At 33.5% G+C, this 14,543-nt stretch overlaps 1 protein-coding gene across 1 annotated transcript; it reads left to right on the top strand.

The window, feature by feature from the left end:
• The first annotated feature begins 11,017 nt into the window (after positions 1 to 11,017).
• Positions 11,018 to 13,795, top strand: PETC (photosynthetic electron transfer C). Its single transcript, XM_086448347.1, has 5 exons — positions 11,018 to 11,180; positions 11,296 to 11,537; positions 12,915 to 13,032; positions 13,220 to 13,402; positions 13,525 to 13,795. Exons 1-5 carry the CDS (start codon positions 11,142 to 11,144, stop codon positions 13,624 to 13,626), a joined length of 684 nt encoding a protein of 227 aa, XP_086304473.1. The 5' UTR covers positions 11,018 to 11,141; the 3' UTR covers positions 13,627 to 13,795.
• The last annotated feature ends 748 nt before the right edge of the window (positions 13,796 to 14,543 follow it).

The raw sequence follows: 14,543 nt of genomic DNA, 5'->3' as shown, positions 1-14,543 counted from the left end.
GAGCCACACAAGTCCACCCAATTTAGTGGAAAAGTCGCTACATCCATCACTAAAAATACACAACTGCAGGTGCTGCTCCTTGTTTTTTGTCCCCCAAAGCCTTCTTTACTTTTTCCTTTTTGGCCCGCGAAGATATGAATGCAATGAGCCCTTCCCCTTCAAGGACTTGAGGTCCTTCACGGGTAGCCAGAGATCACATGGGTGAAGAGCAACCCCTCCCAAAGCTTAATAAGCTTGTGTGGGCTCCCACTATACTTTTATTAATAAAAGTTACTAACTTTATAATATAAGTTGGAATATTTATTTTCCCCAAGTCTTTTGTTACATTTCCATCTAGCTATTTTATTGTTAGTGTCTACGTGTGACACGTGACACTCTGCTGTATTGTATGGCATGCGTGAGCACAAGCCAAAGATCCCAAATGTTTACAATCTTCATTAGTCAATTGGGGATTTTAAAAAAAGGTTTGGGGAATGGTGGGTCAGATGCATATGATGCAGGGAATTTTATATTCAATTTTTTTCTTCTTCTATAAGTTAAGATATAAATTGGATTACATTTTTATATGATAATATTGTAATAATTTTACATTTAAATAAAAATATTCAATATAGCATTTTCGTAAATAATTGATGTAAGAGCAGTGTGTAAAACTTTGAGTCAAATTATGATTTAACCATGTGGAAAGGTCTCGTCATCAAATAATCCTGAAAGAGGGGTCATCTTAAATCTCGAATGAATCGAATGTGAAGTCTTTTTTATGGCAATATTGTCTCGAGCCCAAATATAACATCCCGAGAGCAATCGCTTATTCAGGCAAACATGTAAGTGCCACTAATAATCAAGAGAGAGATCATCTAACAGTTCATAAACACTTTTAATTGGTTGTTATCCACGTGGCATGATGTTAACTCCCAATATCATGCAATTGATTCTTGGAAGGAAACTTTGAGTGGAGGATAAGTCTGGATTTAGTAGGAATTCTTAAAAGAACTTATAAATAAGCGTTCAATCAAGGTAAAGGTATGTAATTTCTCTAACTTATCTCGTCAACAAATTATCATCTGACTTGAGTGTCAAAGTGTTTTCCAGGGATTCCTTGGTGAGAGCATCAATAGGTTATAGATAGAAAAGTTTGAAGGATCTCGAGAAAATCACCCCCACAATTGGACATCAATATATTGTATCGTGAACTTATTGATTGAAATTAGCATTATGTTGACAAATTAGAAAAAAGAAACTATTTTTTAAATATGAATGAAAGAGTTTTTTTATGGAAAATATGGTTAGAGGCAATAAAGTAGTTTGATGGTATTATAAATTTAGTCAACTCCAAAGATAATTGTAAAATCCAATTGTTATAAACTATATAATTATCTTCGATGGCAAGTATCAACTAGCTTAATTGGTAAAATCTTTGGTTGATAATACTATTCCACAAAGATGCAATTAACAAAATTTTAGGAATTATATATATTTTTTTCTTTTTCAATTTGAGAGTTGTGATTGTCCATTTTCAAAACCTTGAATCAAGCCTTCTTGTTTGAGACCCCAAAAATAACATTTATTTATGTTTATAATGTGGATTTAAATCATTATAAATATTCAAGATTAAGAATCATGTATATATCTCAAGAAATCTATTCATACTCCTAAAGATTAAATATCATAGTACTTACCTTGTGTCATAAGTTAAATTAATGATTCAAAATAATGTTAGAGGTGTGCCCTTCCCAAATCCACGTGCTTATTTTCCGATGTACGTAAATCCTCAAATCGTGAGAACTTTGTTCAACATTCTCTAATTTCCAGACTCACAGTCTCTTTCTTTTTTATATTGGTTCGACTTAAAGCTTTAGTGATTGATGGAGATCACCATGATTTAAGATCCTATTTCTCTTATTTGCTTCTCACGTTTAGTGTATGTCTATTATGAGGTGTCGATCCACTTAAATAGATGAAAATAAAAGACCTAGATATCTAATTTTGACAGGATTCTTATCCATTAAGCTTTTCTTCTAAAATCTAAAGAATTATTTTTATTTTTAATTTAATTAAATTTTATCCTTAATTATTGACATCTCTACAATACAAAATTTTTGTGTAAGTCAAAAACTCAAAAACGTGTAGGTCAATGGGACACACGTTAATTGGGTTCTACCATATAACATATAATAGGTTGATATTGATTTTTTTTTCCCCATAGTGCTTTATTTTTTTTAGGTTATATAAATATGTGTCACTAAAAATGTGAAAAAAAGAAAAAAGAGAATTCGAGTTGCCAAGAAAAATTCTGTTTTATTTTTAATGAGGTGACCATGACCTGAATGTCGGAAGACATAATCCACACGTACAATAATACTCTCATTGAATGTCACCCTCTGCACTCACTCTTTTCATGTGGGTACAACCACAATCCCAGAGAAATAGACAACTCTACTCCATCCATAAATTTCAATCCAGACAACAAATAAGTTCAATATCTTGCCGCTTCCCACAAAACAAAACCACCACCACCACTGCTTAGAAAATTCCCAAAAGCAAAGAAAATCTTCCATATAAACAAAAGAACTAAAATAAAACAAACAAAAACTTCCAAACAATAGTCTTTCTTTGTCATTGCAGGGGTGACAGCTAGACAAGTGTCCTTGTGTTAATTAAATGAGAGGCCCTTCTCATAATTCAGTCCCATTAGCAAGAAAATCATTGCAACCCCTCAAACATTTAATTTGTTACGTATGTATTTATGGGAGTGTGAAGGTGCATTTTCAAGACTTCAATTGCACCCACGTCCAAAATCTTGTGTATTTTTCAAATTTACTTCTTAAAAATAATTTTTATTGTATCTGTTAATGAAAAAAAAAAAAAAAAAAAGTCATTGCATAATTACAATAAATCCTTTTGTTTTACATTTAGTTTTAGAGGCAAATAAATTGTTTTGCAGGCTTCTAACATCCCATTGAAATCTTCAATGTCAATTAGTAATCTCCAAAACCAATTTTTTTTAAAGTAATCTTATTTTATCTTTTAGAGATAAAATACGAAACCTCAAAAAGTAATGAAGGCGGCTTCTAATACTCAAGTTTTTTTATCGAGTAATTCCTAATTCCATCTCTTCTCTACCCTCATCACTTTCTTCTTTCAACATCATCATCATTTGTCTCGATCAAGTGGGCCAATTTGATGAATCCAAGTTAATGTATGGTCGATCATAGATAGATAATGTGGAGATCCATTGTTAAAATTAATTCGGCATTTTTTTTTCACATATTGGAATTGGTATGTTTCTCAAACCAAAACATGTTAAAAGTACCAAGACATTAATGATAATCTAGTAATCACTTTGTTCTTTCACATTCAATTAATTGTTTGATTTACGATATAGTTTTTATTTTATCATATAGTCTGGATTTGCTAGTTACCAGTCATGCGACTGGTAACTAGCAAATCCAGACTATATGATAAAATAAAACTATATCGTAAATCAAACAATTTATTGGATTTGCATGCTTTTAGAAGATCGAGTAGGTTTATTGGACACACATTAAAATTGGATCCTAAGATAGTAGTGTACACTTCCAATATTTAGGAATTTGGATTTTTTCAATCTTTCAATGTGTCTTTGACCTATCCCAGCCACTTTATAGTTCAGGCAACCTTTGAATTTTGTAATCGAGAACCTTGGTTAACCCAATCGATTGTTATTTAGATCCAAAGCCCAGTGGATTAGTCTGTCGAATGGGACCCAATGGTCTATGGACTGGACTCAAACCTAGATATGGTTCCAGGGCCCACTGTCCACGGGAATACCACTTTATCGAGAAAAAAAGATTGGTTGTGGTGGAAGGTCGCACCCTTTGAATGTGAAGATCAATGGTTAACAGTCCCTGTGACCGATGGTTAACTGGAAGAGTTTGCCTCGTTTCATTGCTGACTTATGGTCAACTTCGGCCAAACAGTCAAGTCTTCCCTCGTTGCTTTTACAAAATAGTAGGTATGAGTTGGGCCTAGTCGACTCGAATAGAGTGATTCAATCCATGGATGTTCCATTTGAATCCTTGTAAAACTAAAGCGATCCAACGTCAAGGACAATTGCCTTTTGAAGTCACAAAAAGTTCATTGGGGTTTGATCCTTAGTTGAAAGGGAAATAATAACTAATCCCACCAGTTGTGATTATTAAACACACACAAGATCAAACTTAATTTTTTTAGTCTTTAAGAAGCAATGGGAATATTTCACGATAGTCTCAACATTTATTTATTTTTATTTTTACAACAAATGACTTAAAACCTAAGTTCATACTTTCCAATTATTTTAGTAGTTTTTGAATTAATATGACTTGGTATATACATGGGTTGAGTTCCGTTGACTCAAGAAATATAACTCAAAAAATAACGCAGGATCTCAAGGTGGTCTTATTATTAATTATTCGTAAGGATGCAACTTGGGTTGGTTGGCTTGAACTCAACCCGGGCTCAACCTGATTAATGGGCATGACTGGTTTGAGTTATGTAGAAGATGAGTTGAGCTTGGATTAGAATATCTCAATACAACCTCAATTCAGGTTGAGAGTTTGGGAAACCCAACACAACCCAATAATATATATTAATAAATAAATATTTTAATATTAGTACTAATATTAAAATCTAGTAGAGATTTTTTTTATTGCAACTTATTATTATGGCTTGTGGACAATTGAATATTATTAATATAGGTTTTGTTTTAGTATGGTATATCTAAACATTCTCTCAATGATGGATTTGAAGGTTGTATGTGATTTTATTTACTAGTGTTTTACCTTTTTATTGTATTTTTAATATATATATATAGGTCGGTTCATGGGACATATGTAAAAACAATGATTTTTCAAAATGTGGGTTAGATTAACACGTGATGGGCAAAGCCTGAGTGCGGGGCGTAGGGACTAGTCTGGTGCGTGTAAGCTGGCCCGGATACCCTTCGTTATCAAAAAAAAAAAAAATGGGTTAGAGGTTTTGGATTGAGCTGATTTTTTGTGAAGATGGTCACTATGACGAGAAGATCATCCTCACAAAAAATCAGCTCAATCTGAAACTTATAAATCCATCAAAAGTGATTTACAAATTATTGGCAAAAAAATCGACGGTCCACATTCTAAATCACTTTTAATGGGGTAAGAAGTTTCAGATTGGATTGATTTTTTTTTTTTTCGGAAGATCTTCCCATCATAGAGATCCTTCTCACAAAAAATCAACTCAATCCGAAACTTCTAACCCATATTTTGAAAATTTATTAATGTTACATTGTTTTTACATATGTTTTTTCATATGTCCCTTGATCCGTTCCCATATATATACTAAACCCAAAATTACCTAAATCGGGCTAACTTGGGCTCAACCCGACTTAGAAGATCAAGTTCGGGTTGGATTTGGATTAGTGAGCTTAGGCCCAATGGTCAGGTTTAGCTCGGTTGGAGAGTTCTACTATTTGGGTTGAGTTTGGATTTACCCTCCAACCCACCCAGGTTGCAGCCCTAATTATTTGGTTGCTTCAAAATTTTAATTTCTGGTTTGAGTTAGGTTTTTATTATTAATTGGGGTTAGGTGGTTTACGATTTATTTTAATCTATAAATATGACTTTAAAATTTTATAAAGAATGAAATTTTGACTTTGACTTAGGTGGTTGATCACCCATTTCACTCCTATAAAATGAATCATTTTATTTGCTTCTTCTTTAGTTTTTACTAGATTTCAATCTTTTAGTTTTAGGATATTATGAGGCTAATCTTAATTGTGGACAACGGCTGAAATTGTTTGAATGGGTGTTATAATGTTTTGTAATGTTGAGATAATAATTTGAGCCAAACCTTTGTAATGTTCTAATTGTGTGCTTTAATCTTTAATTGGGGTGTCGTAAATAATTTAAGAAATCGGGATATAATAAGTAAATAGCTCCCTAACACGGAGAAGATGCAAATTATTTCATCAAATTATCAAATTCAAGTCAAACCATATTAAAGTATCAATGTTGGTTTCTTCTTTTTGTTTGGTTAGGAGTGTTGAAAGTCTACAATTTTGGCGAAAAGCTTCTCAACCATCGGTCCACCACCACCGTAAAACTGAAATTCTCCATTATAAAAATCCCCAAATGAGTTGAAATTAAACCAAAGACAAAAATTACGAAATTATAAATTTATATTCTAAAATTCTTCGAGTAGCTGGAACTTGGGCTACAAGGCAGAAACATAACAATCTTGAATTTTTTTTTTTTTAACAATTGCACTGGGAATTTGGGCTCACATTCCAGTAGGAGTCTCAATGGGCCTGGATTTGGCCCGTTCCGACATGTCCTATCCTTCATGGAATTGGTTTGAATTTGGGATCTATGCCATTGGGTGGTCTGGCACATTTGATTATATATATATAATATAGTTTTATTTGTAGTAATTACTTCTAAAAAGATAGTTTGCAAGTGTTGATAGTGATTTTTTCTATTAAAAAGAAGAAAAAAAAAAAAAAAACCTTATTGATGCCAGAAAGTCCATATACATGCTGAGTAGACCTGGGCCCATCCCTATATTATTTATAATCTTGCCCGATTCACCCTGCCCGGCCCATTGACGGCCCTTCACACCAGATCCATCACATACCTTGGAAGTTGGAACATAGAGTCATATCTTGATGATTCACACCTTACATCCAACGGTCTACTCACTTGCCATACACCAGGATTAAGGATTAATGGTGAAAGATAATACAAGAAAATTAAGGAGTATGTAACTTAGCCAAAGCTGGGTATCGCATCCTATATACACTGAAAAAAAAGGATGAATAGTTAGGGTTTACCGTTTAAAATTTCCTTCTCAATAAATCTACTCTAATTTTAGGGAATGGTGTGGTGTTTGGTAATTGGTATTGGTAAAAGGTAAAAAGCAATTCTAATATTATTCCATTTATTGGGTGACGAATTTGCCTTTGCTTTTTTCCTTCCTCTTGTCTTTGTAAAGTTATATAAATATGGCAGGTCGTATGTTCCCTCTTTTAGCCTCTCCTTCACATGGAAATTTCGCACGCTTGGTGGAATGAATGATGAGAGAGAGATGTGTGGGTTAATGTGTTGTCACTATAATGTGTGAGTAGTAGTAGTAGGAGTGCGAGAAGATGACATGAGTGCCTTCACTCCCCACCCACGCAGATGACACCATCATATCATTATCATTCTTGTGTGTTAGACAATCGAGAGGGCCTCCCTCCTCCTATGTCAACACTTTAGTTATACACACGTGTGCATGCCACAGAAGCAGTCTACATAGCCCATTTCATGAAAAGGTCGTTTATACTAGGGATGTCAATGAATCGGTTTTGGGATTGATTGATTTTCGATCTCTATAGAAAATAAAATTTACGTATTTTTAATATAATTCCAAGTGTATGATATTGTTTTTTTTTGGTCAAAATAGGGGTCCAATATCCATTCTAATTGAACAATGGATAGAGAATATAGACGCTTGTTATAAAATCCTGTAGAGAATTCTATTCAAGAACAATATTACGGAAATAAATAAAGAAAAAACATTGAGATTTTACATGATTCCCTCAAGATTGAAGTATGACCACAGATCAACACTTATTCCACTATGAGGAGAAAACTATACGTTATAGATTATGCATTTTCACTAAATAAAGAAAAATATATACCCCAAGAAATATAACTAGGGTTTTACATAATAGTAGTAAAATAATGAAAATACCTTTAAAAAAATTTGGTTCGGGGGCTCTGTCCCTGAACCCCATCTTCCTAGCAGTGAGATTAGCCACGAGTTCAATTGGCGAAAAAATTGTGGAATGATGAACAGTACTGATCAATACCACATTATCCACTAACCATACCAAAGCTTACAAAATTTATGTAACTAAATTATACTGGGGGGCTTATCCATTGGGCTTTGTTAGGCCCTATTCTGGCCATGCCATTGCAGGCTCCAAATTTGGGACCGATTGGGCAAATTTAACGGTCCAATGGGCTAAAGTGACACCCTTAATCATTTATAAAATACAATTTGAGTAAGTTCCCTTCTCTCAAGATAATTATCCTCGTCTGGTTATCTGGTTTTTAAACTCGTCCGAGACCGAGACGTATCGCCCGAGTTAACTCGGTATCAGAGCTGAACGAGACCAACTCACAAAGTCATTTTTTGACCAAGTTTTACGTCTCACAGTGTAATTTTTTGAGTTATCTCACGAGACGTCTCAAAGGTATCAGAAAACTCATCCGAGATGACTCGGTATCTGAGCTGAACGAGACGAGACGTGATACCGAGTTTAAAAACCATGCTGGTTATGGAGTTTTAGGAAATAAAAATGATTATTTGAATTTTATAAGTTTGCTAGTTGCTTAAACAAATATTCTGTTTTAACCATTAATCATGGCATTCATTTGGACAAAATTGTAGGTTGATCGTAAAATAATAAAAAAAAAATGTTGACGAATATGTTTAAAATTTAAATGTTTAATTTTTGTGAGAAAAATTAGACAATTTTATAACTAAAAAAACTCGGCGTGAGCCTAGCCCGGGCCCGTTAGGGTTTGGACTGCATTCAGCTAATTCACACCCTATAGGAGTTTAGGGCCAGCCTAAAGGGAGGCCCATCTCTCTAGGGGTTGGCCCAATCCCACCCATTGACAGCCCTACAGAGCGGGGACTACAGCGCAGAATTCTTTTGTTAAACCGAGATACTTTTTATTAAAAAAAAAAAAAAATGGAAATCTAGTCCTAAATAGATATAAACTAGCTAATAAAATGTAAGATAATCTAATCTAATCTCATATTGCTTCTTGATATATGTTTGGTGTATCATTGTACATTTACTTACAATGAATACTTTCTAATACCCTCCCTCAAAATTATGGTGACAATAGCATGATCGTGTCTAAAAACGTGATCATGGATGAAGATTTATAAAATATAGACTCTACCCTGGGCTTAAGTATTGGTCTGGTACTCTGGTTCAAGAATTCTGGGCTGCACTAGTCTTCTCTTTTTATTATTATTATTGATAATGGGCTTGACTGTTAAGATGAGTAACTTAGGACTAATTTGGGCCATAACAATGGATTTTACTGAACGGAACTGTAGTGTGGGTTATAGTAATAGGCCTAGGCTGATATGAAAAACTGGGCTTCTTACCGTGGTGGAGGGTTGGCAGAGGGAGACAAGTGATGACCCAGATTTTCTTAAAGCGCCACAAACTGTCTGTCCCTTACCTCTAGTTTGGATATGATGTATTACCATTATCATTAACTAAATAACATCAATCTCTATTATTTTTTTTCAATCACATATTTCTTATTCAAATGAACTTGAGATTGATCATGTTTAATGTATCAATTATTGATCTCATCGATCAAAATATTGAATTACAACATCTCGACCATATCCTACTTATCTTGAAGTCTATCGAAGCAGATAACCAACCAAATTAGTTCTGTCGTGATTTAATTGGATTGTGCAACTTGATTATTCATTTAAAAAAAAAGAGGAAAAACTAATGAATAAGGAATGTAGAATGCGATGAAATACGAGTAACAACAACAAAGATCATGACCAAACAAATAATTATTGTAGAAGATAACAACTTAAGATGAAAGACTTTTAAGTTAATGTCTTCAAACTTAAGATTCTATCTCCTTTGACCTTCAAATCTTAAGAACAAAGTAGATTTTTGGAGAATAAGGATAGATTTTTTGTTAGAGAAATCAAGGATTTTCAATTTCTCTAATACATTGAAGATGATAGATTGAATTGAATGGGCTAAAAATGGATTACCTGAAAGGTTAGCTTTTTGAAGATGGCAGATTTTCTGGGAGACAAACCGAACAATTTCGACTAGAGATTGAAGAAAATGGTCTTTAGGCCATTTTCTATTAGTCTTTCAGGCAAAACTTAGGTCAAGGCATGTCATCAATAAAAAAATATAAAATAAAAGGTTTTTCTATATTTTTGACCAAAAAGCATTGGGGGTAAAAGTCTAAATCACCCTAAAATTAATAAGCAACGCCTATTTTCAATTTATGTTTTCTTATGTGAAGCAACTCAAATGGCAATGCTATATTTGTTTATCTCAATTTCATGTTTTGAAATAATAAAATTGAAAAATGTTATACTCAGCACGTGTCTCTCCAATGCTTCATGTCCAAAAAATGTTATTAATATATTTAGGATGACAATTTGATTAAAATGATAATCCAAATTTTTATTATTATTTATTTTAGATGAGAATTTCGTTTAAAAAATAGTTAATTAATTAAAAGACACTTCTTCTGCCTCTAAAGACATTTTTTATAAATTTTGAGATATTCCAAAATCAATGTTAAATATAATATCTATCTTATCATATTCAATATTTAAGAAAGCATTTAGCAATTGCGTTGGAGAACATTTCTAGGAGGTCATGCCAAAGTTTGGAATTGTCACCCAAATTTGAGACACTCTTGGAGAAATTACTCTTGGCAACTTAAAAAATTGAAATTTCAAGTTTACGGGTGCAAGCTTAGATACACACTCTTGGAGAAATTACTCTTGGCAACTTAAAAAATTGAAATTTCAAGTTTACGGGTGCAAGCTTAGATACACACTCAGAGAAGTTTAAAAACAACTCAAGGGAATGCCAATTAGGGTTGACCAAAATTAGAACCGTAAATTTTTCTTGGTTATGATTCTCAAATCAATAGAACCAAATTTGGAATCACTAATTAATTCTCTTTAAATAATTTCTGATTTTTATCGGTTTTGATTCTCAATTGGTTCGATTTCAAGAGATCCAACTCTAATTGATTCCAATAAAAAGGATCCTGAACTATCCTATCCATTATAATTAAAATAGGTAGCCATTGACACCTCTTTGAAAATAAAAGTGGGATGGGGGAATCACTAAATAATTCCAAAGACAGGGTTAGCTAAAAAATACTCTTTATGAAAGTTGAAAGAAAGAAAATATGAAAATAAGGTTCATTCATATATTATCCCAGACGTGTGGTGTGGCTTTCGTTGCTTATCTCTCTTCCAACAAAAACACTATCTTTTACCATATTTTTCTCTTCTTCAGTCCATCCTTCATATATCCCTAAATCCATCTCAAATCTTTTCGATAACTCTCCGCCATGGCTACCTCCACTCTATCACCTGCTACCCCTTCTCAGGTATATTGTTTTTCTTCTCAATTCTTTCTTCTAGTTTTGTATCTCTTCTCTGAAATTTACCCTTTTTTTTCTACTACAATTATTTTGTTTAAATAAAATTTGGGTTTATTTTCAGCTCTGTTCTAGCAAGAATGGGTTTTTCTCTCCTTCACAAGCTCTAATGGTGAAACCCATAAAGACCCAATCTGTGGGGAAGGGGAAAGGCATGAGAATTACGTGCCAGGCGACGAGCATCCCAGCAGATCGTGTGCCTGACATGGGAAAGAGAGAGCTAATGAATTTGCTTCTGTTGGGTGCTCTTTCGCTCCCCACTGCAGGCATGTTGGTTCCTTATGCCACATTCTTTGCCCCACCTGGGTGAGTGTTCTTCTTAATCTTTTATATTTTTCTCTTATTATTTTTAATTAATCGATGGATTGGTGTTTTAATTTCATGTTTATTAGTTTTTTTTTTTTTTTTTTGACATTCTATTTGTTGTTAGAAAAAGCTAATATTTTGATTAGGTATCAAAGAATTTGGATAAATTTAATTGGGTTTTTCACCCAAAAAAAAAAAAAAACAACTTTTTTAGATAGTTCTCAGATTATTGATTTGTTTTTTTTTATTTAAAAGTATTATTCAAGTATACAAAAATATAAAATTACCCTGAAAACTTTAGTTCTATTTTTAAGTGAAATTCTCCATAAAAAGGATTGTTTGGAATTGAATAAGTTTGTGGTCTTTTTAAATATCATCTAGTGACGTATAATTCAGTGAGGTTTCAAGCATTTATTAGTTAAAAAAAATAAGTGAATTATCCCCATTTTTTTGTTTCATCAGTGAACTGGATATATTTAATTCAACAAATGTTCCCTTTTTTAATGGATTTGATTATTTCGTGGTTATTTCAATCAAAAGAGCTATGTTGTTTTGAAACGTAATGTATAGGCTTAGAGTTTCCCTCTGTTTCTGTAAAACGACAGAAAATTGGAAACTAGTTTGTTAATTTAGGTATCCAAATAATGTTGATTTTACTTAACCACAAAATTGGAGTTTGCGAATTGTGAAAAACAATAAGGTAGCAAGAGCAGATAAGAACACAATAGAAGTACCAGAGATTTGCTCTTCCAACCTCAGATTTTGGGATAAAGCTTTAATGATTATGATGAGTTATGAATTGAATCGAAATTGCAAACGAGGTAGAACTACGGGAGAAAACATCCCAAGATTAGTGATTCTTCTAAATTTTCTTGAAAATGTACGTATGGGAAATGGGTGGTGTTTGTTTGCTAGTATTCGACTTAATAAACCCATATTGCAGGATTATTTATTTGAAGCTATGAGTTTGGCTGATAATGGTTTCTTCCTTAGATTTCAGTTTGATTTTTCACCTAGCAGACTAAGATCACAACTGAACATAGTTAATTTCATACCAAGCCTTAAAAATGACAACAAAAGCAACTTGTCCAAGAAATAAGCGGATTTTCTTTAATAGAACTTCTTAGATCAAACTGAATTGCAAGCCACATAAAACCATTTTTGGAACCATTCCAAGATTGAAAAGATTCTCATAAATTTACTTGAAAATTTCTGTATACGAAACAGGTCTCATTTTTGTTCGAATTTTCATTTTAATGTCCTTAATCATGAAATGATTAGTAAATGTTGTCTAATTTTCCTCAGAAATTTACAAAATTCCATTTACTTCACTCTATAATTTTAATTTCTTTTTCTTATATGGAAAAATAAGAGCAGATCAGGTGGGGGTGATGGTGGAACCGTAGCTAAGGATGCCCTAGGCAATGATGTCATTGCAGCTGAATGGCTCAAGGTCCATGGCCCTGGGGACAGAACCCTCACACAAGGGTTAAAGGTACTAATAGCCATCCTCTAGAAAACTTGTACACTTGGTAAAAGATATGGTTCTAAATCTCTGAATTTCGAACTTCACCCCATTTTTAACATAGATTGAACATTCCAAAAACCATTTATTCCCTGGTATTAGTATCTGATGCAACATGTAAGATAGAAATCGATTTTAATATGTTATGGTCTTCCAGGGAGATCCCACATACCTTGTTGTGGAGAGCGACCGAACTCTTGCAACCTTTGGTATCAATGCAGTCTGCACCCATCTGGGGTGTGTTGTGCCATGGAACACCGCAGAAAACAAGTTCATCTGCCCCTGCCATGGCTCCCAATACAATAACCAAGGCAAGGTTGTTAGAGGACCTGCACCTCTGGTAAGGAACTTAATATTTACAATCTTTTCAGTTTTGTCTCTGAAACATATCGAACTAATATTGTTTTAATTTGTTGACAAGTTTCATTGTAATCACTGCGTCTTGATTTTGCTTTGTGGCAGTCCTTAGCATTGGCACATGCAGACATTGATGACGGGAAGGTAGTGTTTGTACCATGGGTTGAAGAAGATTTCAGAACAGGAGAGAACCCATGGTGGGCTTGAACAGCTACTCAAAAGCCTTGTGCACCAATTTGTTCAAGATATGTTTGTATTAAACTGCAACTTTTGTAAAATCAAGCTTATTTGTTGTAACAATTACCCAAGTTGAACTTACAATTTGATCTTCTAGCATAGGTCTTCACCCCGTAATATTTACAGTCTTTATTGAAAACCTTTGTTTGTAGAAATATTTCATACGTTAGGGATTCTTAGAAGTGATTTCTAATTGATTAGTCAGAAAAATCAATGTTTTTTTATAGTCGCTTTGGATGAAAACTAATAATTTATATCAAGTCCATTCATTAGGTGAACAACTTACACTTTCAGTTCAACCTAAAAGAACCCATTTAAGCTTTTGAACCAAAAAGGCCTTTATTTGATTATCATAAATGTACCAATGGAATGAAGCAATGAGAAATAAGCCTTGTGGGTTTACAGCTTTCTTTGTTCATTTGTAACAAAGAAATTCAGTTCAAGCATCTCCATTGAAGTGAAAAATTGGAAACTCCCACACCAGATAGCCTCTCAGATCCAGTGTCATGAATAGAGAGTTGATAATCGTCGAAGGTTGATTCTAGTGAAGATCAATACAAAGCTGCGAGTTGAGTCTTAGGTTTGAGACTTGAGAAATGAGTCGTGCTGGAGTGACCTCAAGATTGGAACTCATACAGCACATCTTGATATAAAAGTGCATAGGACCAATAGATACTTTTTCACTCGTATCTCGAGGAAAGCATCCATGGTTCCCATACACTTTCAAGTTAGGATGTGCGATGTGAGGTTCAATCTTGAGGTCACTTCAGCATTATTCTTGAGAAATTTGATATAGTTTAAGAACTGGAAAATTCAACATCCCTTATATTATCTCAAATCACATAATGATATTCTTGCTGGTGCCTGTGGACTAGTCCTATTGTCTT

This window comes from Akebia trifoliata, chromosome 1, assembly GCF_017979445.1.
Source record: "Akebia trifoliata isolate Shusen 1 chromosome 1, ASM1797944v1, whole genome shotgun sequence".
NCBI lineage: Eukaryota > Viridiplantae > Streptophyta > Magnoliopsida > Ranunculales > Lardizabalaceae > Akebia > Akebia trifoliata.
This window is presented reverse-complemented; position numbering and strand designations above follow the sequence as displayed.